The sequence below is a fragment of the Otolemur garnettii genome, unplaced genomic scaffold (genome assembly GCF_000181295.1).
Source record: "Otolemur garnettii isolate 467f Iridium unplaced genomic scaffold, OtoGar3 scaffold00004, whole genome shotgun sequence".
NCBI lineage: Eukaryota > Metazoa > Chordata > Mammalia > Primates > Galagidae > Otolemur > Otolemur garnettii.
In genome coordinates this window covers 624,343-650,198 of record NW_003852399.1, presented here as the reverse complement: position 1 = coordinate 650,198, position 25,856 = coordinate 624,343, and the positions used below count along the sequence as shown (strand labels likewise).

Genomic DNA, 25,856 nt, shown 5'->3' with positions numbered 1-25,856 from the left:
TTCCTTCCTTCCTTCCTTCCTTCCTTCCTTCCTTCCTTCCTTCCTTCCTTCCTTCCTCTGTTTGATACTGGAAACAGAAGCACATTCTGCTATTTTGCTACAGGATTTTGCAGATGAGTTAGAGGAAATAAGTAGGAGAAGAAGAGATAAGAAGAAGAGGGAAATGGACAGAGGGAAAGGTGAAGAAGGAAGGAAAGGGGGAAAAGAAGGGAGAGAGAAAGGGGGAAAGGGAAGGGTAGAGACAGGAAGAACAGATGAAGGTCAGGGAAGAGGACAGCAGAAGCAGAAGATAAAAGGAGAAGGGGAGGCAGAAGAGGGGGAGGAGAAGAAAGGAAGAAGCAAGAGGCAGAAGAAGGACAACAGGCCTCTGGAGTACTTTCCAAGGCCCTCCTGCCGGTCCTGTTTATTTGGAGCCAGTAGAGAGACCTATGTCCAACTCTCACCAAGGGGAGCTCGTAAATAAATACCTCTGGGTAGGAGCAGATATCTGTAAACACAGCTGAGGAATTGAAAGTCAGGTTCTTCAAGGGGATCGACTTGTCAAAATCACACCACAGCTGCGGATTAAAAAAAAAGAACAACAACAAAAAACAAAAAACAAAAAACACAGGAACAACAAAGTCAGTGCGAGTGCTGGGAAAGGATCAGTGTGCTATCAGCGGCTGGGCTCAGCAGACGCCTGGGGATGGGGTCCTAGAGGGGGGCTTGATTTCAGAATGGAAGGGCCTGCTTTGATCTCTTTTATTTAAAAAACAAGTACTGCTGCAGAAAGAGCTTTGCAAGCCAGTCACGAAGCCAGGTTAAGACAGCTCTTTTGGTCTCTTCATTTCAGGTCACCGGAAGGTGCTCATAGAGCTCAGAAGAGAGAGCGAGATGGCAGGAGAAGAGGTCTGGGGGAAGCTCACGGCCTGTCTCCAGACCCACAGCTGTGAGGACCAGAGGCACCTGCACATTTTCCTGAAGGGGGTGATGGACATTGCCTATGACAGAAGTTGCTACTGGAGATGTTGTGGCATTTAGAACAGAATAACTACCAGTGGCCACATGCCTCCTCTGTGCCACACACTGAACACAAAGCCTCACAGCCTCCTTGTGATGCTGCTGCGATTTTTAATCCCCATTTTACAACTGAAAAATATGAAACTCCGAGAAGTAAAGTAACTTGTCCAGGGTCACCGAGCTGGTGATGGGTGGGTCTGAGATTTTTAACGCAGGTCTATCTGACTCCACAGGTTTCAGCCTTCCTATCACACCATGGTGGCATGGCTGGTCACAGTCATTGGGCTTATTTCTAAATCCTGAACCCCAGAAACATCTAATTCCTCATCAAGACCTGAGATCCTGGCTACCTCTCTGCAGCCTGTAGTCAATGATCCCATGTATTTCCATTTCTACAAAATATTCATCAGATGACGATTTTCCTTTCTCCTTATTGCACAGAGTCCTTCACTGCAAGGACACCACAGAACTTGAGCATGGTAATGACTGAGTCACTTTGGACAGTGAAATTTAAGGCAGTCTAAGCCTCCAAGTCACAGGCCAACTATTGTGGGACTCTCTATTTTGGGTTTCTGAATGCTTCGGGGCCCTCCCTTAGGCTCAGAAAACACAGTGATAGATTTAGCCACAAGTTGATGCCTCAACTAGCCTCTCTTAACATGCCAAGTTCAAGACCTGGAATAAGATAAATTATCTCAAATCTGCTAGCTGCCTGAGTTATGGACAACACAGACTATTTGTATATACCCAGAAAATACCTATGGTTACTGCAGTACCATTCTAGATAGAAAATGAAACCATTAAAACATGGATCACCAAATTAAAACAGTGATAAGTATCACGACAGTTGGAATTCACATGAGTGCTGTGTGTCACATCAAATACAAACTCTTAAAAAGTTATATGCAAGAAACTCAGCCTTCCTGAAATGCAGTTTCCTCATCCATTAAATGGGACGATAATACCTACCTGGAGTACATAGTAGGTGCTCAATGAGAGACAGCTATTTTTTTTCCATTTCCCCCACCCTGTTCCCTTTCCCGGTGATACAATTTAGCATATTTGAGTGAGCATGGGTGATGGAGTCAGACAGACCTTATTAACAAGTTATTTCATGTCTCTGAGCCTCAGTTTCCTCAGCCATAAAGTGGGGATAACGAGACTTACCTCAAGGGGGTCTATGTGAGGATTAGATAAGAAATACATGTAATGCTCTTCTTTCAGTGCATGGCACACAGCAGGTAGGTACCGGTACTTAAATAAATAGTAACTGGTATTTTTGATATAATTAACTAGCTACTGACAATACAGACAATGAAGGTTCTTTTGAAGCTCCTTTGGAGCAAATAACCTCCTGCACTGGGAAACAGATAATTTTCCAACAGTAAAATGCACATTTCTGGCAGTAGCCACATTTTTACTGTCTTGTCTCTAAGCTTGGGGCTGGACCAGGCACATACAGGTAACTGGTACCAAGGAAGGGTAATGCAAGAAGCTGGAGGCTCCATAAACTCTTAATGCTTGACTGCACACCAGACACCAGAGGGTTGGTGGATGTGGGATGCTTACGATATTTAGGACGGCACCCAGGAAATTAATCAGGATGGATGCAAAGATGATGACGTTCCGGGCCAAATAGGTCTCATTAATCCAACAGCAAGTTTTCCGGAGGATGAGGGGCAAACACTTATAATCCTCTGCTGTGGTGATGAGGACCAGAGCCGAGTGCAGCATAATCAGAATGGAGAACTGGATGGTCATTGGCATCACTCTGCAGGGAAACACAGAATGGTGGGGCACATGGCGTCAATTATCTGATCCCCCCCTTGCTGAGCAGCACATGCGATCATGTTCATGGCTTTCCTTCCCATCCCTTCCACCCGCCCCTAGTAATCCTTCTAAAGTTCTGTTTGTTCAAGAAAAGGGCTTTAGAAGGACAGATATTGCATATTAAAAATTATACCCATCTGTAGAATACCCTCTCTATTAAAGACCTTTGCAAAGAACATCAAATATTTGGTTTGATTTCTTGCTCCTGCTCATTTTTCTCTCTTCCTTTATCATCCACTTTTCTTACTAGGCAACTGCTGCCAAGGCAACACACCGGTGGAATGCTGTCTGAGTACTCTGGCTGTGAGATGAACCCACATGCCTTTTCTGTTCAAGGTGGGTTTTATGAAATTTTCCCTCTTCATCTACCTTGATGCTAAGAACTGAACTTGGCATTGGTTCCAAGCGGGTCCTTTTTTTTTTTTTTTCCTAGTGGTTACTATGATTTGCATGGAATGTACTACATGTAATTTGGGAAATGGGTAAAGGAGAACTCATACAAAACTTCAGCATCACTCCCAAATCTTACATCTTGAGCTTGAAGCTCTCACCAAGCTCTGTCAGTAGCCTGTGTCCAGTAGATGGATGTTTTCAGCAACTCTGTGATCAAAAACTCCATCACTGGAAGGATCTTTGCTTCCTTCCCTTATCAGCCAATTCATCACTAGGCGTGTTGCTTCTCCTTGAGAATTCATCCTTTGTTCTCTATTCTAAGTTTAGCCATTCATGGCTGATGCTGGCATCTGTAATTTTTCCCTTTTTACTTATTGGGTCAGCAAACTGTTGCAGGTGTTAAAAGGGTACCTGGGTAGAAGTGATGAGATGTTTTGTATCCATTCCTTCTTCTATAAATTGATACTCATTCCTGGTTTTAATATCTTTCATTGGCTGCTACTCAATAAATATGTATTTAGTGAATGAACTTGGATCCAATTTCCTCTCCCAACACTACCTCTTACTACAAGTTTCTGCCTGAACTTTCTTATTTATTATTAATAATACCAGTATAAATAATGTATTGAGCCCCGACTATGTTTTAGCCACTATACTAAACACTTCATGTATAAGATCTCATTTTTGTTCCTTAGAACAAACCTAAGAGGTATTTTGGTCTCTCTCATTTTTTCAGATTAAGATTTAAGGCTCAGAGGGAAGCGATTTAGTCGGTAAGTGTTAAAGCTGGAATTTAAAGTCCTCTCTATGATTTTATTTGGTGAGTAGTAGTGTATCTTTCATGTCTGCAGTAATCTTTTTGGTTCTGTGGTTTCATCATAATATTTATTCATTCAACAAGTTTTCTTTCCAGGCTAAGTGGCAAGCCATAGGTTACCAGGGCCAAAGACACATCCTCTCCATCTTCTAAAAGGTCACAATCCAAAGGGGGATACGGTCATAATAAACAATGAACTATAGTACAATGTGCTGCGATCTACAAAAGGTTATGAACAGCTGTCTTTTGGGAAATAGAAAAGGAAATCAGGGGAGGCTTCACAAAAGAGGTGACATTTGGGTTGGAAATTGGAGGTTGAAGAGAAAGTGTGTAGGTATGAAATAGTGGGGATCATGAGAAAAGCTTCAGAAGAATGAGAGCCACTGGTTTTCAGAGTTTTCCTATAACCCAGGTGCTGAGATTGTGGGACTAGAGGGGAAAAGGCTCAACCCCTGCTGTGCTAGGGAGTGTTACACTGTAGGCCATGTGCAGATGTTCACGATTCTAATCAGGGAAGGGAGTGACCAGATCTGCAGTGACAACTGTGGTGGGAGGTGGAGGATGGAGTGCAGGAGAAAAGTGTTTGGAAGAATATTTAATTAGGCGTGAGTTACAAGGGAAGAGCATAAGACAATGACCCCGATAATTGGGAGGTGCAGGACAAGATGTGGGGTAATCTTAATACATGTTTTATGTGTGTGTGTGTTGGCGGGAATAAGTCATTAGGATGACAATAATGTTTTCACTATCTTCACCGGGTAAGCACAGGAAGAGAGGCAAGTCCATACAGGAGATCAGGTGAGGAAGCTGATTTTGGGCAAGCTGAATGTTTGGCGCTTAGGATTATCCAGTTGGAAATATCTAGGTGTCTAGGATGGTTGTGAAACTCAGGCTGGACGGATTACGTAGTGGCTGAAGACCTGGAAATGGAGGCATCTGCCCAAGGAGAGTGAGCACGGCAAGAAGCAAGAGGACCCAAGACGGAGCTGTGGGAGAAGCTAACGGGCTGGAGGAAGAGAAGCAGCAGTGGGAATTTAGGAAATGTGGTCAGGTAAACAGAAGAGCTGCAGCTCAGGGCGCTGGGGTGGCAGGGGAGAAATTTACAAGGAGGGCGTAACCAAGAATGTCAACTCCCTCTGCATGGTCAGGGAACATGAAGGCTGAAAAGTGACTGGTGACTCCTTCCACAGGAGGCTTTTGTTTCGTTTTTTTAACTTGCACAATTTTGATTTTACGGATCACCTTGACAGGATCTCTCTGTGGGAACTCTAGATAAGAACAGAAGGTTTGTGCATCAGTGAGTTCCCAGAGGGCTCTAGGCAGATGGGAAACTTCCCTCCAAACAGCCTGGAAAAATAGTCTGTGACAGCACGCCATTATTCCTGGGCATCGGTGGTTGTAAATGAGAGAGAGCACAGGTGGATCGCTTTCTCAGGCAGTCCCACGGGAGAAGGACGATTGTGAGGCTGGTGTTACTTGATAGCCTAAGGCCACCAAGGTTGAGAATGTTTGTTTCGGGATGTGAGATGATGAGATTCCAGCCATTTTACCCTGGTCAGAATGGTCATTATTAAAACGTGGAAAAGTGATGGATGCTGGCGTGGTCGCAAGGAGGAAGGAATGCTTATGCACTGTTGGCGGGACTACAAATGAGCCCAGTCTTTATGGTGAACAGTGTGGAGATGCCCAAAGAAAGGTTGTAGACCTACAACTTGATCCTGCAAATCCCAGTACTGGATATCTACCCAAAGGAAAAGAAGTCATTTTACTAAAAGAAAAGAAAAATACAGACATCTGCACTTGAATGGTTATCGCACTTGTAAAGTGCCCATCAATTCATGTTTGGATTAAGAAAGTGTGGTATATGTATACCATGGAGTACTACTCAGCTTTCAAAAGGAATTAAATTATGTCTTTTCGGAAACTTTGATGGACTGGAGACCATTATCCTAAGTGAATTATCTCAAGAATGGAAAAACAAACACCACGTGTTCTCTCTGATGCTCGGGAGCTGATTGATGGGTACACAGGAACACAAAGAGGAACCAGGAAGGGAGGAGGGAGAGCAAAGTGGGGAGGGGGAAACACTTACCTATCAGGTATGATGAGCACTACTCAGGTGACGGCACACTAAAAGCCCCCACTTAAGTATAATAAAAGATACAAGTGTAATGAAAGCATTTGTACTCCCTTAATATTTTGAAATAAAAAAAATGCCTAAAATCAAAAACAAAACAAAACAAAACAAAGTGTAAGGCAACAGGGAAGGGCACCTTTGGTAGCTGCTCGGCACGATCCTCAAACTCTCATGTGGCCACCACTGCTGTGCTGGTAAAGTCTGTGCATTTCAGCATGGCATGCAGGCCTGGAATGACTGCTCCTGGGCCTCTCTCCTGCCTTCTCTCTCTTTCTCCTAGATCTCTGTCATGATCTAGGCAATACAGAACTATATGCAGCCTCTGGCATGTCCTGTTCATCCTACAATGCTCAGCTTTCCTTTCAATTTTTCTATGACATCTGGTGTAAGGCTGAGTACACAGATGGTGCTCAGTAAATAGCCATTGGCTTATGTTTTCTCGTAGGGAAAGAAGACTCTGTTCATCTCTTTACCAGCCTTCCTAGGGAAGGGGCGTCCAACCCACACTCCCAAACTCTCTCTACCTGCCTGTCATGTCTTTGCCAAGGAAGGACCCTGGGAGGTTCAGTAGCCCTCACTGCCCTGGGAGGGCCACTGTTAAAGGCTGTGCTTATGCACAGTTCAGACATGTGTCTTCTCTTCCTCTTAGAGCCATTGGGTTGATGGAGAAACCAGAGCCTTAACCTGCTCTAAGAGAAAAGGCTGGGCCATCTCATCTTTTAAAGCAAGGAAGCCCAGGTCTGCTTAGCTCTGGCTCTGGGCACAGATGGACACCTTCTTAGCTCAGACTCACTCAATTTTGGCACTGGTGGGTGTACCTTATTTTGGTCTTTCCTAGCCTCAGAGTGGTAACATCTCATACTGAGGTTTAAAAGTGGGGTCCAGGGGCAGGCAGAGATCTAAGAGATGCTGAATGAAGGCCATGTGGTCTCTTGATTTTGGCCACATTCTGTACTCCAGATTTTATCATAGTTTCATTTGTTGGGAAATTTGAAAAACATATTTTCTGCTGCCCATTTAACTATTGGGCTTTTGTGTATACTCTTTAGGGGCTGGGGGCCGTCAGGACGTGCTGGAGGGCAGTGAGAGAGGATTTGCACACAGAACCCACCTGACCCCAACACAATTTTAAGTGACTTCCTTTGGGGTTTTCTGAAAAAGGGAACAGGATGTGAAAGACAGGCAGCACGGTCTGTGGCAAGAGCAAAGCTTTTCATGTTTGCACCTGTAGTTCCAAAATGTGACCAGTAGCACAGCCGTGGGCAAGGTAACTAACACCTCTGAGTTTCATTTTTCAGTCTGTAAAACCAGGATTTTTAAGCCTACATTTTTAGAAATTACTATTATTATTAATGACATTATTTTAGGGCCCACGTCTCACTATCTTGTCCAAGCTGGAGTGCAGTGGTTATCATAGGTGCAGTCACAGTGCACTGCAGCCTTGAACTCCTGGGCTCAAGCGAGCCTCCCGCCTCAGCTTCCCGCGTAACTGAGACTACTGGTGTGCACCACCAGGCCTGGCTTACAGCCTGCATTTTAAAGGAAGCTCTGAGGTTAAATAAGTAATAAAACAGTAAAATGAGAATTAGAGAACTATTAGTTCTCTTTCTCTGTTCATGGTGAAATTCAGGAAACTAAAGGCATTTCAAAAATCTATGGGGAACGTATTAATTGTGAGACAGGATCTTCAAGCAAGGTACTGGTGCTGCATATAAAATTCCTCTGGAAATCTCTGCAGTAGCTCCCCAGCGTTCATTTCTCTGCACATAAACATTATAACATTGGATTGTAAATTTTATCTAATTATAGAGCTATTCAGGCATCCAAGGGTTCTGAATTTGCTTTCACATTGTTGGTTCACGTAAGTGGCAAGAAAATCTTTCATTTCTGAAATCAAGTCTCAAAAAGAATGACAAGGAATTTGTAAACAGCTCTGTCCAAATCGTTTCTAGGCATTACGTTCTAATGGTTATCTGCAGTCTGTCTTTCAAATAGGGCTTGGGTTGATATCAGGATTTGACATTTGCAGGGAAAGCAGAGATCAGTGAGGATGAGTAAACAGCCTATAACGTTTAGTGGTACAATAGGAAACAGAAACTCAGATCTTACTGAAAAATGACATTTTGGAATCTTCAAAGGGCCTGTGAGGGCAACAGTGCATTTGATGCTTATAACCACCCTGAGAAGGAGATATTCTTAGCCCTTTCAACAGATGAAAATTCTGTGGCTCTGAAAGGGGAAGGCAACCGTAATTTGTCAAAAATGGGAAAGGTTAATTTAATTCTCACTGCAATTCTGACAAACGGGCATCATTATTCCCGTTGTGCAGATGAGGAAACAGAGGTTTCAGAGAAGCTAAATACATATTCACAGCTAGGAGAATACACAGAAAATAGTAAGACCCAGTGCCTCCTTCCTTCCTATCCTCCCTCTCTTGGTCACCGCCCTCTCTCTTTTCCATTCCATTCTTCCCTCTTGCCTTCCTCCCCTCACTGTCTCTCTCACTCATCACCGTGAGTACAGATTTTAGGTACATTGTCCTATAACTACAAAAGGTATTCACTAGTCTTTCCTCAGTTACCCTTTTTGGAGAGGAACATCTGTACGCATAAGGAGATTATGATATGTATTCTCAGAGTTAGAACAGGTCTGGTGCATAATAAACACTCAATGGAATGGGTGGAAGGATTCCTAGCTCATGTTTGACAGAAGTACATAGGCCTCCTCCGTTAAGGTCTCCTTAAACATAAAATGAAGCTTAAATAAAAAAAAGAAAGCCACATCAAAGTATGGCTTAATTCGTTGTTTTGAAGTGTCTACTTTTGTGATTACCATTCAATTCCTGAAACAAATCTTCCCAGGGCGCACTGGAAGCCCAGCCATGAGCCCCGTCTCAATCACAATCACCCTGCCCAAACCCAATTTTAATCACTTCTCATTTCTATATAGTTATAGCATCCGCTCATAGTTGCTAGAGTTTAGTCTGACTCATTCTTTATTAAATTTGATTTGTCTTTTAAATCTTAAAATCTATAACTTCTCTCTTTATTCTTTATTTTTCTTACAATCTATTTATTGACGAATACGTGCCTTTGACCTGCAGTATTTCCCACTGTCTGGATTTCACTGGTGTGTGGTTGTTCCATGTCCTCTGTCCTTTAGCATTCTTGTACATTGGAGGCTCAGTGTAAGAGCCTGATGAAACTTAGGTTTCATCACTTTGGTCAGACGGTAGGTGGTATCGTGCTATCTCATCAGTAGGTATTGTTTTCTCTCTCTCTCTTTTTTTTCTGATAGCATCCTTTGATGCTCAATTTCTAAATCCATTCATTCATTACAGGGTGGAATATAGAGATCTTTTAATTCTACCATTTCTTTGAATTTGTTAGCTGGAACACTTTTATGATATTTCCCCTCACTTACTATTTGGTGATCTCATGGCACAGTTCATACAGGGGAGACAGAGAAAATAACATGTTTCTCTCACTTTTAAATGTTTTTTACCAACATAATCAACCAGTTCCTTATTATCCACCAAAGATTACCAACTTCAAATATCATTATAAACTACAGAGTCAAATGTATTTTCTGGATTTTGATTAAATGTTTTAATAAGTCTTTTATTTACTGAAGCTCAAATTACTCCCCCTTTGGATGGTGGGAGTTTCTTTAATGTGGTTTCTGAGTCCTTTTGACATGACTGTAACAGTGCTAGATGGAACTTCCTTGTTTTCTTGTAGGACAAGATGGTCCAGCCACATCTTGTATATATTTCCTGCTCCAGCTCTAAAATCAGCCATCCCTCCAAAATATTTTACAAATAACAACTGAGAAATGCTCCTCAAGACCACGATCTGGCCCCTGGGGGTGCTTGCAGACAGGGAGTTGGGCACTCTGTCTAGGTACTCCCACACTCATCTCTCTAACGCACAACCTCATCCTCTCTTTAGTTGTTATGTCTCCTTAGGCTGCTTTGCCGTGACAGTGTTTCTGAATTCCCTTGTGTTAAGTGTTCTGGACAGTTTTGAGGAATACTGGTCACGGGTTTGGCAGATGGTTCCCTCATGATTAGGTTATGGGTTTGAGGAGGAGGACCACAGAGGTTATGGGCTGTTCTTACCAAATCCTGTCAACATGAATTACCACTACTGACACCAATCTTTATCACCGGACTAAAGTGCTGTTTTTCAGCTTTCTCCATATTTTGTCCCTCGTCCATGCCACTTTCTGGAAAAAGTCAGTGTCAGTAGAGCCCACACTCAAGGAGTGGGGTGTTAAGTTTCACCTAATTGAGGATAGGTTATCTACATAAAATATTTGAATTATTTCTGCATGGGAGATATGTCACTCATTTATTTATATTCGTATGAACCTGTGGCTATTTTATATTTTGAATTATAATTCCATACTATACATTTTGTTGCTCAATTTGTTTCAACTTTGGCACATGTGAGCTCTTTAGTTGGCTCCTATGTCCCTTTGGCAACACCCTCATTATTTTGTGTGTGTGCATGTGCTTAGTACATCCTTATTTTTTGGCCTTACAAGATGCACTAGGCTTATATTGTATATTTCCTGCATCGATCTTTGAATCATCTAGTTCTCCAAGGAGCTCTGGTCCCTTTTATTGGATATTGCCGTGAGAACCCAAGATCTGAGTGGTGGGTGTGCTCATTGCCCCTAAGGTATCACTGTTTTCAGGACCTCTACATTGACAGAGATAGGGAATATATGTTTATATTCTAACTGGTGCATATAAACATATCTATAATTTTTTTATATGTCACCATCTGTATCTGTATTAAGCTAAACTTAAGTTCATGCTATGTCTCCAACTCTAATCCATTGCCACAGGGGTCATTCTGGCCTTCTCCCTTTGTTTACCTAAAACCTTCCATTCCAATAGTGAGAAAATGGACTCCCACCATTGCCTTCCACTTATGTAACTGTCCAGTATGAACACGAAGAAGTTTCAGTTGGTTAACTCATACTTCCATGGGAAATAACTTTAGCAACCAGGGCACAGTGTTTATGCATCGTTCCTCTTGCCCTTTGTCCTATAGACCCTGCTCATTTTCAACCCTGCTTAGGGTAGCACCTTGTCACCTAAACTCCCTGAAGGGAGGTTGCTTAGTACATTTTTGATACAGTTAGATTCTTTTGTCACAGTGTGAGCCTCTAAACTCCTAAATAAAATTGTTAAAAGTTTGTACATATTAAAGTTCATTCTCTGTGCTATAAAGTTTTATGGATTTTAACAAAAGCACAGCATCATGCATATACGATTACAATGTCATACTGAGTAGTGTCACCACCCTAAAAAATATGCTGGGCTTCATCCATTCAATGCTCTTCCTCCTTATTCTCTAAATCCTTGGCAATTGCTGGTCTGTTTACCACCCTTATGGTTTTGTCTTTTCCAGAACATTATATATATGAAATCATATGTGTATATAACATTTGCAGACAGGCTTTTTTACTTAGGAATAAGCATTTAAGATTGATTCATGTCTTTGTTTGACTGATAGCTCATTCCTTTCTATATCTGAATATTATTTCATTGTCTACATATACCACAGGTAATTTTTATTGTTATTATTGCCTCCAGAAAATGGTATTGAAAATTATTTGTTTATTTATTTTGGTTTTAGTCATTATAATAGGCATGTAGTGGCATGTTATTGTTTTAATTTGTATTTCCCTAATGGAAAACTATGTTAAAGTATCTTTTTATATGCATATTTGAGATTTGCATATCTTCACTGATAAGTTGTGTATTTAGATCTTTTGTCCATTTAAAAAATTTGGTTTTTTGCTAATTGTTGAATTTTAAGAGTTCTTTGTATATTTTGGATATAAATCTTTTATCAGTTTTTTTTTTTAATTTTTAGCAGTGTTTTCCTCTGGTGTATGTTGTGTTTTCATTCTCACAATAGTGACTTTCAGAGGTAAGACATTTTAAATTTCAGTAAAGTCCAATTTATAGTTTTTTAATTTCACGAATCATAAATTTGGTGTTGTATCTAAAAACTCCTCATCAAACCCAAGATCATAAATTTCTCCTATGTTTTCTTCTAGAAATTTTATAGTTTTGCAGTTAGTTATATAAACCATTTAGGATTAATTCTTATAAAAAGTTTAAGGTCTATGTCCAAGTTCATGTTTTTGCATAGAAAAGATTAGACATGAACATGTCCAATTTTTCTAGCACCATTTATTAAAAATAATACCCTTTCTTGATTGACTTATTTTTGCATCTTTGCCACATATCAGTTCACTATATATTTTCTGTCTTTTTTTAAATTAAGTCAAATACACATAGATCATGAATACATTCATGTATATGTGGGGTACAATGGGCTGATTTTTTTATTTTTTATACAATCTGATGTGGTTAGATCAAATCAATCATCATAGCTTTCACCTCACTTATGGAGCATATGACAAGGGTACAATTCAAATCTGTCAAGTGTAGAACATAGATGTTTTGGCACAATAATCAAGTAAATGAGGTGAAAGTACATTATATTTATATGGGTCTATTTTAGCCTCTATTTAGCTATTTGTCTCTTTTTTCTTCAATGGGCACTGTCTTTTATAAATATATATATATATATGTGTATATATATAATACTTGGAAAACCAATTAATTGGATAGTTAACTGTTTACAAATTTTTAAATTGAAAATCTCCTTAAAGCTTTATACATTTCAACTCCCACGTCTGATGAATTTAGGAGAGTTATTTTAGCTCTTTTATTTTTATTATTTTTTTATTTTTTATTAATGTACACTGTCTTGGTTACTGTAGTTTTATAGTAAGTCTTAAAATCAAGTAGTGTGAATCCTCTAGCTTTGTTGTATTCTTTTATGGTATTGTGTTGATTATGCTATATATTTTTGTCTTTTTGTATGAGCTTTAGCATTGGTTTGTTGATAACTACAAAATAGTTTACTGGGGTTTTGATTGACACTGATCTATAGATCCAGCTAGGAAGAGCTGACATCTTAACAATATCAAGTTTTCCAATCCATGAACACAGAGTATCTCTCCATTTACGTACATTTTGATTTATTTCATCAGTATTTTTTAGACTACTACAAGCATATTTTATACATATTTTGTTAGATTTATTTTATTTATTATTTTTGTATTATTTATTAATACTTTATTGCTAAGTATTTTATTTTCGGTGCCGTTGTAAGTATTATTGTTCTTTTTTAACTTAGAAATTTCAGTTGTAAATTCCTAATATAAAGGAAAGCCATTGACTTTTGTATATTGATCTTGTATTCTATGACCTTGGTTAATAGTTTTAGGAGTTTTTTGGTGGCTCTTTTGGGATTTTTCTAATAGAAACTCATGTTATTTGTTGATAGTTTCAGTTCTTCCATTGTAATCTGTATGCTTTTTATTTCTCTTTGTTGTCTTACTTCACTATCTAGGACTTCTGATATGATATTAAATAGGAGTGGTGAGAAAGTAGATCCTTTCTTGTTTCTGATTTAGGGGTAAAGCTCCAGTCTCATGCCATTAAGGATGATGTTAGCTGTAGGTTTTTTTGTACATGTTCTTTACTAAGTTGCAGAAGTTCCTTTGCATTCTTAGTCTTTTTTTTTTTTTAAATCGTAAATGGACATTGGATTTTATCAAATCCTTTTTCTTTGTCAATTGATATGATCACATGATTTTTCTTCTTCACCTAATATGGTGAGTTACTAGTGTTTGATTTCAAAATGTTGAATAAACTTTGCATAACTAGAAGAAATTCTGTTTGGTCATGTTGTATCAATCTTTTTATGCATTTATTGAATTTCATTTGCTAATATTTTGCTGAGAGTTTTTGTGTTTATGTTTTTGAGAGATATTAGTCCATAGTTTTTCTTTATTTTGATGTCCTTCCTGGGGTTTGGTATCAGAATCAGGATACTGATTGCTTGATAAAATGAGTCAGAAACTGTTCCCTTTCTTTTAGGTTGTGGAGAAATGGCATTATTTTTTCTTTAAATGTTGGTAGATTCACCAATGGAACTATCAGGGTCAGGTGTTTTATTTTTTGTAAGTTTTAAATTAATGATTCAATTTATTTAATAGATAAAAGGCTATTTAGGTTTTCTTTTCCTTCTTCTGTGAATTTGGATAGTTTGAGTCTTTTAGAAAATTGGTCTATTTCACCCAATTATTAAATTTGTGGACATAGAGTTGTTTGTAGCATTATTTTCTTATTATTTTAATGCTCATGGAATCACAGTGAGAGCCTCTTTTTCATTTGTAACACTGGTAATTTGTGTCTTCTCACTTTTTTTCTTGATTAGCTTGGTTAGTGGATATCATCTTTATTGATATTATCAGAAAACCAGATTTTATGTTTGTTGATTTTCTCTGTTGTTTCCCTGTTTTTAGTTTCATTGGTTTTTACCCTAATTGGTATGATTTATTTTTTCCTTTTTGTTAAAGGTTTAAATTGCTTTTCCCCCCATAGATCATCAAGGTAAAAGCTTGAATTATCAATTTTAGATCTTTTTTCTTTTCTAACATATGCGTTTAATATAAATTTCCCTCTAAGTTCTGCTTCCACAGCATCCCACAAATTTGGTAAGTTGTATTTTTATTTAGTTCAAGATATTTTAAAATGTCTCTTGAAATTTGTTCTTTCACTCATATGTTGTTTAGAGCTGTGTTATTTATTCACCAAGTTTTTAAAAAGGATTTTCCAGCTATATTTTTGTCATTGAGTTCTAGTTTAATTCAACTGCAATCTGAAATGTACTTTGCATGATTTTTATTCTTTAAATTTGTTAAGGTATAGCTGGTGGCCCAGAATGTTGTCTACTTTGGTGAATGTTCCATGTGAGTTTGAGAAGAATGTGTATTCTTTTGTTGGGTGGAGTAATCTATAAATATTGATTAGATAAGTTCAGGTTATTTATGTCCCTAATGATTTCCTGCCTGCATGATCTATTAATTACTGACAGATATTGAAGTCTTCAAGTGTAATAGTGAATTTATTTATTTCTCTTTTCAGTTCTGTCAGGTTTTGCCTTGGATATTTTGATACTCTCTTGTTAGGTGCATCAATGCTCATATTGTTAGTTCTTCTTGGAGAATTGACCCTTTTATCATTATGTAATTTCCATCCTTATCTCTGATAATTTTCCTGGTTCTTAGTCTGTTTGGTCTGAAATTAATATAGTTACTTCCACCATGGTAGCATGGTATGTCTTTCTACATTTCTTTTAACTCATTTGAGTTTTAATATCTATAGAGGGCTTCTTGTAGACAATATGTAGGTGGGGTCTTGTTTTTGTCCAGTCTGACAAGCTCTGTCTTTCAATTGGTGTGTTTAGATACTTAACATCTAAAAGTACTTATTTTTAAAGTAGGATTAATATCTATTATCTTTGTAATTATTTTTCATCCATTGCATTATTCTCTGTTCATCTTGTTTTGCATGTTTTCTAATATCAATTGTGTATTTAATTTTCTTTCCTTTCTTAGCATATTGATTACATTTCTTTTTTTTTTAGTGTTTACTGAAGAGTTTACAATATACATTTTTAATTAATCTAAGTCTACCTTCAAATAACCCCATATCACCTGATGTATAATGCAGGTACCTTAAACCAAAGCACTCTCAATTCTCATGTATCTTGTGACAATCTTATCACTCAGCTCACTTTCATCCATATTTATAATCACCAAGTACATTGTTAATGTTCTTGGTTTAAGCCAACAGCTATGCTTTGTATTAACTAAGAACAAGGAAAGAGAAGCATTTTATTTAACTTCATTTATTTTTTATTGGATTATTTTTATGTTCTTGTTATAGTATATTAGGTTTTTGGTTTTGTTATCTAGTTGTCAGAATTCTGAGAGATTCAGAAATATGTCACTTCTGTCTCCATCTTTCTGGAACCCCTTTCTCCTTCTCTTCATGTCCCTCGACAATCCAGAAAAATTCAAACATTGCCATTCCCTGAGTGGCAGTTAACTCAAACATCTTTCTCTCACAGCATCATGCTACAACCTTCCTAAAAACCTTCACGGGCTGCTTCCTGTCCCCAGGATTAATTTTAAAGTCTTTAACATAGTTATGGAGGTTGAATCTGCTAGCACACCACTCGCCGCTCGTTCAGTCTTAGTGCCCACCAACCACATCCGTGCACAAATCCTATTTGTGTTCTCCTGTTGACTCACTGTTCTACAAACACAAGGTCTTTCAGACTTCTGTGCCTTTGTCAATCCTTCTTTCTAAATAGGAATTCTATCCCACTTATTCTCCCTTGTTCCAACTCAAAATTATGCATTTTCACAATTTTTTCTCTTGAACCATGGGAAAGAATGAATCTCTGCTTTGGGTGCAAAGCAGGTTAGTGTGGTTAAAAGCACAGACCCTGTCTCTAGGTCCAAATTTCAGGTCTGATAAATCTTCAATATCTGTGAGATAAATCCCCATCTATAAAATGAGAATTAAAATTCTGCCTCATTTTTTGGTTACTTCTGAGGCTTTTTTGACTTTGTACACAGCCTTTGGTACTTAAGTACGTACTCAGGTATTGGGAGCTGTTGTTAATGTCTCTGTCTCTCACTAAATAATCTTAAACAGTACAGACCTCCTTTTGTAAAATTATGCCATCCACAGGGGCTGGCATGCTGCTCTGCCTATATTAAATATTTAAAAGTATTTGTTGATGTTATTTTTAGCCATGTGAAAGGAGAAACCTCATGGTAATTTTAGAGAGAAGCCAACTTGGCTGAAAAAAGAGGGAGGAGCAGTTTACAGTGTAGGAGTGGAAAAAAGCAGGCAATTGGACTAATCCAGAACCAGGTTCAAATCCCTGCTACGGCACCTACACATATCACTTGGACAATGTAAGCATGTGCCTGAAAGAGTGTTAAAAATCCAGGCTCTAGAGCTAGAATCCTGGGTTGAATCCAGGTTGTAACATCTTTCAACTGTGAGACCTTGGGAAACTTATTTCATTACTCTGAGCCCTCCTTAAAGTGAGAAGAAGCATAGAACCATAGACTCATAGGGTTGTTGTGGGGATTTCAGGAGTTATTGTATGTAAAATATTTGGAGCAATGACTGGTCACATGTGTTTGCAAGATCATTAAGTGCCAATTTTGCTCACCTAGGAAGCTATAAAGCTGTTATCTACGAACAACTCATATTAACAAGCAAATTCATCAAGAGTGACTGAGGCTTTTATATTGTTTTCTGCATTTTGGGGTATAATGTCAAATAAAAGTGGGGCCTATTTTACATTTGGTTGTTGTTTTTATTGAGAATGGGAAAAAAACTCTAGCCGTGGCAGAGTAATGAGATTATTATGCTGAGAAAGACAATCAGAATAAACATTGATATTGCCAAACATTTGGAGATGGGTCTTGGACCCAGCTGTTTTAAATTCTGATCCCTTATAAAGTTAGCTGGCTGGCCCCAGGTAAGGGACTATAATCTCACAGAGACATTTCACCCGATAAATTAGTTCTTTCATATTTACCTTGAAGAAGGAAGCAAACTTTGTATTGCCGTGATAAACAGGAGAACAATAAACGCACACACCAAGTTTGACTTGAATACTTCATCCCTCATTTGAGAATACTGTAATTTAAAAAAAAAAGGAGAATGAATTACTTTGCAGCAGAGTTGAGCTTTGGGAAGAGTTAAGTTTTACCAGTATTTGGGGTTGAAGGAGACATCAAGAGGAAACAAGGCAATCCAATTCTTTTTTAAAAAATTAAGAGGAGCCCATATTTTAATAAAACAGTCACAGAGTAGGACATTCTCCATTCCTCCCACCAGCCTTCCTGTGAAAACCCAGCAGTGAATACAAGGGAAGGGGGGCTTTGTATGAGCTTATCCAGCTCTTTCCTTCCCTGTGAGAACTTGTAAAAACTGACATCTTAATATCTTAATACAACTAAAGTCATTTTGACAAAACAGAAGAGCACACATCCATATATGCAGCAAATCAAGTTCACATTGACTTTCTTCATGAGTAAACTTAAGTCATTTAAGGATCTTGCTCTGTTTCTTGTTAGGTTTTGGAACAGGGAAATATTTTACCAGGAGTCTTTCTGCCTCCTTTTTTTCTTTCTTTCTTTTTTTTTTTTTTTTTTTGTTAAAAAAAAGTTTGAAAATAAATTCAAAGAATCTTAGAATAGAAAGCAGCCTAAGAGAGCTCCAGCTAGGGCAGCCCTTCATTTCACACAAGAGAAACCAAGACTGATAGACCAATATGTCTGATGCCCTTCTGTGAATGCTCAAGGCAGCCCTGGGGAATGGTGGTAACTTTATTTTGATTACCCAGAGTCCTCAGTAATTTCATTGTCCAACATTAAAAGCTTCTAGAAGGTCATCATTGAATGTGCACTTCCCTTACTTTTGCCTAGTTTCTTGAACCATCCTACAGTCACTGAGCAGAGGAATAAATCTACTTCTTTCAGAGGGAGAAAAGGTTTTTTTTTTTTTAAACTGAGAAAGACCTTAGAATTAGCCAAAACCAAGCTCCTCATTTTACCTTAATGTGAGAGAAATCTGATAACTTGCCTTGATCACATAGCATGCTGGTCATTTCTTGGGGGTGGGAGAGGAGGAAACAGAAAGCTAAGACTCACTCTGGATTTTCACAATCCCTGATTTGAATTTCACAGTTACATCATACAGGAAGCCAGCAAATAGAGCTCTCCCAACACTCTGGGCTCCATGTCCACAATACCAAGACAAGGTTTCAGTCAGGTCAATAAGATCCTAAAAGTAGTCCAACCTATTGTTGATATGGTGTTGTAATCAATAGTTAATGCAATTTTTATTCTCCTGCTGACTTCTTGGTGTGGTCTGCATTTTAGACTCAAACTCCTATAGGTGAAGCATCCTGCCACTCAGGCCTGCGCAGTAATTGTGTTCCCAGGGCAGTACTTTTTCTACTCCCCTGTATTGAGGCCTCTGCCCACTGGCTAGCAACCTGCTTGGTCTCTAGAGGGGAACCAGGCACATGGGCTCTGAAGAATCACTGTGAGGCACCCTGATAAAAAGCACAGAAAACCCACGTTATTCATAGCTACCAGTAGTGCTGCCTAAAACAGGGCACAAACGTAGAGATCCACACATAGCAGCTTGAAAATAAATGAGTTAGCCAGAGAGCTGCTAATTCAAAGAAAGACGGGTCTGAGTTTCCTTTAACTACCAATTACACAAGATTTAATTGTTTTTCATTGGCTGGCTGATTAATTTCAGACGAGCTTGGTTATACAGATGTGATAATAGAATTTCAAAAACAACAATAATATTTTCAGTGTAGTTAATTGTTCTCACGATCCTTTTCTTCTTTTTCATTACCATCCTCATCACAGCATACTGGGCTTGTAATAGACCATTGTCTTGCCAGTTCAGAAATCCTTTCTCTAACATCCCTGAAGTCTGCTCAAATGTCTGTTAATTATCATGGGGCGACCTTTTCTGCTTTATCCAGGGAAGTCGATTTCTTTTCTCTGGGCATGGGCGGGGAGTCCTAGGGTTTTAAACACCCTCAACTAGAAAACACCCTGTGCCTGACAGCTCACCCCTGTGCAAAGGGTTTCTTTCCATTATTAGCCCATTATCACCATGAAAAGGTCCTTTCCTATAGATCCTAAGCTTGAGTCTGACTACTTCCCTGAATGTTTCTTACTTAAGACTTACAAAATGTCATACAATTATAATTTGTCTAGGCTCTAGACTAAAGATGAATATGGTTTTCTGTTTTCTTCAGATGGCCAGTTGGGTGGATGCAAAGTGGGAAGGCTTACTTCGTATCTAGATATGCTAGCATTTCATTTCATTAGAAAATCTAATTTCTTTGAACCTCACTTTTCTTGCTTGTCAAATGGGAATGTTAATACACTTTATGATGCTAAAGTATTCTATTATTTCATGTTTAGCCTTCAGTGCATAGCACAGCCATCTAAAAGAAGAACCTTTTTGCTATGCTCAAGCATTCTCTTATTTTCATGTTTGAATTTCAGTCCATAACACAGCCACATAAAAGAAGAACCTTGTAATATATGTGAAGTTGATTTCAATCAAACATAAAATACTGTATATCAGAATGGACTGCATTGTTACTTTGAAAATGCAAGAGAGCAGAACTATGAAAAGAAAATTCCTAATTGGCTCAGGATGACAGGGGACTGAGCTTGAGTGGTGATTCATTTCCTTTCCTTTGACTTGTGAAAGTCTGAACACTGGCTCATAGCTATATTAGGTTAGCTGTGTGCTCCCATCTGCCGAAGTTAGAGACTCTTGTCCCCTGTGCTGTTTGCCCTTGCCCTTCTCATCCTTTTATCTCTTAGTTGTGAGCATGGACTAGCCGAGAACTGGACTACCTAGATTTGAATCCTATGTCTCAGTTTCCTCATCTAGGAAATGGATATAATAATGGGGATTATCTTATAAGAGTTCCTGGGAGAATGAAATGAATTAATAGTGATAAGAATAGTGTCTCGCACATGATAATCCTGTATGAATATTTCCTACTGTTACTTAATTAATTACACTTATTTTTACTGCTCTCCTTTTTCCTTTGCAAAGCTTGCATTTTCAACTACAGTGTTGTCTTCTTGAATGCTGTTTTCTATTTCTCTGTATAGAATTACTCAGAGGGGATCCCAAGAGAGTCATTGACCAATTGGTCCACTATGTTAAAAAGGATTCTTCTAAAGGAATTATGATCTCGCCTGTGGTCTTTCAAGTTGGAAAAGGACCCTGCCGTTATTCCTCCCTGTGTTTTCTCAAAGATCCCTCACCACTGGGAAGAATTCTCAGCTTTTTCAGAACTCTTAGGAAAGATATTCTTGGAAATGACATTTGAACCCTTATAATTTCCTAAGTCCTTGATGTATAGGACAACTTGGTGATCATATATATGTATATATCTGATATTATTCACATCTGGGGAGTTTGGCCTGGCCATGCGTTCCTTTGCAAGGTGTCTTCAGAAAGGAATCAAGAGCCATGAGGGTTAATGGGTTCATATATATATATATATATATTTTTTTTTTTTTTTTTTCTCACATGAAAACTTGAGAATCAGAAATGGGAATGAGCTTGTCATGATCACTTAGTTTGTTGTTGTCAAAGTTCAGACAATAAGCCACATCTCTTGACTGCACTCAGCTGTTGTTTCACTGGACCACTATCTATGAGCAGGAGGTTCTAAGGCAATACTTGAGCCAACTCCAGATGGGATTCGTAGATTGATACCAATTAGAGGGACATGCCACTTGGAACCAATTACAAGTATTTCTTTCAAGAGATTAGATTAAATTTGGGCTACTATTATTTTTTAATTTGTAGGGTTTTTGGTGCTTCAGAAAAGGTCAAAGTCCGGTGTATTTAATTTGAATAATAATCAATAATACCTAGTGTAGGGCAGGCACTATGCTATGTGCTTTATGTGGATGTTTTCATTTAGTTATTAAGACAACACTTTGAGGAAGATTCTGTATCATAAGTTACATAACGGAAATATTCCAAGAAACACTGTCCATGCCACTGTACTCTTATAAACAAGATGGCCTTACTCAGAGACAGCAAGTCAGCAGCCATCAATGCAGCCACTGAGACTTGCACTCAGAAGCCAAATTCTTTTGATTCCCTATTTATAATCTGTGAATTTTTCTAACTAGTCTAATCTTCAATTTCTTTACCTACTCTGGTAACAGGGAAGAAAACAAAAGACATGGTGGATTTTCTTTAAATGTAACAGCAGGAGAGGGACAACAATCTCTGAAGGATAAATAAACTGTTTCAAAAGTGTACAGTCCTACTTGATTTTATGAAATTAAGACTTGGTGTTCCTTCCAAGGAGACACAGCAGGAAGAATTTCTGTTCATTTTGTTCACGTCTGGGGAGGTTGGCCATGCGTTCCTTTGCAAGGTGTCTTCAGAATGGAAATCAGAGCCATGAGAGTCAATGGGTTCTTAGATCTGGCACTGAGAAGCCAGGAAACCCAAGTCTGGTCACATGACAAAAACGTCCATTCCAGATTCTGTCTCTGCAGAGGGATGATCACAGAAGCTCACTGGCACAGGTGGAGAATCTCCAGTCTTCTACATTTGCTTGCCTGAGATAGTCTTGAAAAATCTTCCTAGGTGAGAGGGAGAAAAGCTGCCATCCTCTCCTACATTCTCCATTTTGACTATAAGCTAAGAGGCACTGACTAAATTCTTATATCTATGTAGAGGATGTTTATAACTAAAGTGATTATGTAGTTAATTGCCTGAACTACAACTGCATTCTGCCCTTTTATCCAATATGGATGAGATTACAGAGTGGATTACATTTGTCACATTGGTTATCAATGCCAATGAAACTCAGTAATATCTGTTAGGTATGAGCTGTTTACTCCTGCCGGAACATTTACAGTGATGGGGGAAATCAGAGCCTCACATGGCAGTCCCTTTAATCTTTGGATAAACTTCTTTTGAACAAAGAAAATTTTCTAGCAAATCTATCATATGTATAAATTAATATCTTTGTTAAATTAAAGAAGAATCTCAACTGGGACAATCTATTCATTTTGCATTAGGAATGAAGTAATTTAACCTCTGTCCTTTTGTTAAATTCATACATTATGTAGTATGGTAATGGCCTAGAGCTTCCTTAAATTAAACCATTTGCATAAGCATAATTGCAATAAGAGAATAGTTTACAATATTAAAAAGAATTTTGAAATAGTCTGTCTTCTCTGTTTTAGTGTCTACTCCAATAACATCATTATTAGGAGTGATTCTATGACTGATAGGTGTTTGTGGACTATCTTACTGACACATTTCTTCCCAAGTAAACTGACTTTTGAACACAATGAAATCAGGTTTAGTTGGTTCAGAAGGAAGCATACCACTAGGTGTCTAAGATGGAGGGCTTCAGAAGTCTGAAACTGAGAGGACAGCCCTCTCAAAGATGACAGAGGCCTTCTTTATTGGGAAGACATTTTATAACATCCTGTTCTTCCTTGGTAGGGGAGTTTGATGGACATATGAGAATTTCAGGTAGAACTTTTACAAAGCTTCCCACCCAACATTCTTTCAGTTCATTCTCCCCAACATCTTCCATCTTTGGAAGGAAGGCCTTTCCCTTTCTTGAGTGGTCCAGCCACCCCAGCCTTGGAGAGGCCAAGAGAGTGGCAACTATTCCTATATTCTCTGCCTAGATGGCCCTGTGTGTAGAGGATGATGATGCTTACACACGAAGCATTAGAATTGCTTCAGCAGCCAGGTCAATGACCTCATGGTTCTGTAGTTCTATACTACACTGTTATAGGTGAAATCTGACTCAGAAAATGCTGGCTTCATGGGAATGAAACTGGCCAATGATCTGATAAAAAAGTTTGTGTAAAAAGGTCCTTGATATCATTTGACTACCTACAGGGTAGGAGAAATAGCTGTGATTTTATGAGGTATTAGTAAGAATGTAAAAGTTGCATAAGGTTGGTGTTTGAATAAGATTCTTCTCTAAGCTTATTTGAAACTTGCCCTTCATACCTGATGGAGGAGGCCTAGATCTTCATATTATTTTGGGATTTACTAGAGCAGCAAAAACTCAACGGTGGCTTAATGCTACAACAGAATAATTCCTTTAAAAATAATTTTAATAATAAGATCATGATAATGATCAAGAAGTGTCTGATTGAGAAAAATGAAACAGAACACAGGAGATCATTTTGCTCACATTCCATGTTTCCTTCTCTATGCCTCTAAATAAGAAATGGAATGGCTCAACATATTCTGAATTTCTCCAAGATAAAAATGCACATTTTTTCTCATTACTTAATTCCACAGTCCAACACCATAACCATCAGCAAGTTAATTCATTTGCTTCACATTCTCTTCTTGGCCCCAATTCCTCCTTTATTATTTTATTCCAATCATTTTAACCCCAGCAAGAGTTAATGGGAAGAGGAAAGAAACATTTTAGAATTTATGATGAATTTTTTTGAAAAATTTACAGCTTCCATTTAATTTTGATTTTCCTCATAAAGAAGAGAGAAAATTGGAGAGAAATTCTGGACATAGATATGGACCCATTGTACTCACCCAAAGGATCAGCTAAAGATTCCCTTGAGTGGTAAATTCTCAACAGGAACAAAGTAACAGTAAAGGAATATTTTGAAAACATTCAGCATAGAACTTGGTTTATAATAAGCACATTTATAATGCTATTATTATTACATAAAATAGCCAAAAATCTGATTGCTTGTTTGTGTGTAAAAACTCAGTCACCTTCAGTTTTAAGATGCCTGTATTAACTGCCTATTTCAACATATTAATGAATATGCTGGTATTAGTTTTACTAACAGTGACAGTTCTTCCAGGGGCATAAAGAAACTCCTATGTTAAATGATATCAAGTCCTTGGCTGGATTTTCTTCATAAAAATAAAAGCATGGCCTTTGGTTATGATCAAACACTCGTATTAGTTCATATACTTAATAGGTCTTTTTAGGAGACTATCTTTGTTTTTACCCTTTCCCTGAAGGGACAAACTAATGGTGGTTGCTTGAGCTAATCAGCCTTCTTTTTGATCCACAGCTCAGTGGGAAACATTTCTATTTCCACTTCCCTAAGAGGAAAGGTGTTCCTTGCATTTATGAATTCACTTATTTGATTTGATTTTTACATGTACATAGACAGTTGGAGTATTAGAGTTACAATGGTCTAATTTCAGTCTACCATTATCAAGGTTGGAGTGTTACCGGTAACATGTGGTGGACTTTTTGTATATGTGTGTGTTTACACGTGTGCATGTTCGTGCACGTGTGTGTAAGGGGTGAATAGAGAATAAAAGAAATGTTCATGGTGGTAATTTTGCTTGTTTCCCTACCTCACCATATGCATTGCTATGTAATCCCTCCCATGCACCCCATTGGCCTTATTCTCTGCAAATTCCAGACTATATGGAAAACAGCACTATGAAAAGGATGGGAGTTTTCAAGATGTAGAAGACGTGGTAGAATAGCTTGGGAGACAGTGCATCATATGTGAATTCCAGCTCTGCTGCCTTCTGCTAGCAAGGGCCTTGGAAAAGCTTCTCAAACTCTCTGAGACTCCCTCAGTGTCAGACAGTAACACTAATACCCACAGGAAAGGACGTTGTAGCAGTTAGATAAATTGAGATAACAAACATAAAATATACAGGATGGGGCATGATATGGCAGCAAGTGATCAAGTGATCAATTTCCTTGTGACGTCACTGCCTCAGTTGCAATCCATTGCAGACTTTAAGGCACTTAATAAATATTGTCTGCATTTCTTCTCCACAACAGCCCTGTGCTGTGACCATTCTCATGCCCATTTTTAGGATAGGAAGTTCGATGACTGGTCCAAGAGCACAGCTAGAATGTGAAGTCTTCAGAGCCTCAGTATATGAAATCTGGTGATTGACCATAAATGGAGGACATAGCAAGGAGACTGACTGCTCTGAGCTGTGCTGGATGGATTCCACACCAGATGCATGGACGGAGGGATAGTTCTTTTAGGGGTAAAGAACCCATATTTAAAATGATACCAAGTCCTTGGCTGGCTTTTCTTCATAGAAATAAAAGCATGGCCTTTGGTTATGATCAAGCAGTCAATATCCTTAATAAGACAGAAGATTTTTTCCCAGCTTCTCTGGAAGACTGTGATAATAAAGAG

The 25,856-nt window shown here is 38.5% G+C and overlaps 1 protein-coding gene across 2 annotated transcripts in view; it reads right to left on the bottom strand.

The window, feature by feature from the left end:
* The window catches only part of ADCY8 (adenylate cyclase 8), a 251,173-nt gene that overhangs the window by 60,040 nt on the left and 165,277 nt on the right, over nt 1-25,856 (bottom strand). Inside the window, exons 9-11 of one of the 2 annotated variants that reach the window (XM_003782340.2) lie at nt 17,684-17,784; nt 2,569-2,770; nt 468-557 (exon numbers count right to left, since the gene is read on the bottom strand). The exons of the other annotated variant lie outside the window; for it this stretch is intronic. Of the exons in view, the coding sequence (XP_003782388.1) occupies nt 468-557; nt 2,569-2,770; nt 17,684-17,784 (393 nt within the window). The remainder of the gene's footprint in view (nt 1-467; nt 558-2,568; nt 2,771-17,683; nt 17,785-25,856) is intronic. 2 annotated transcript variants of the gene reach the window in all.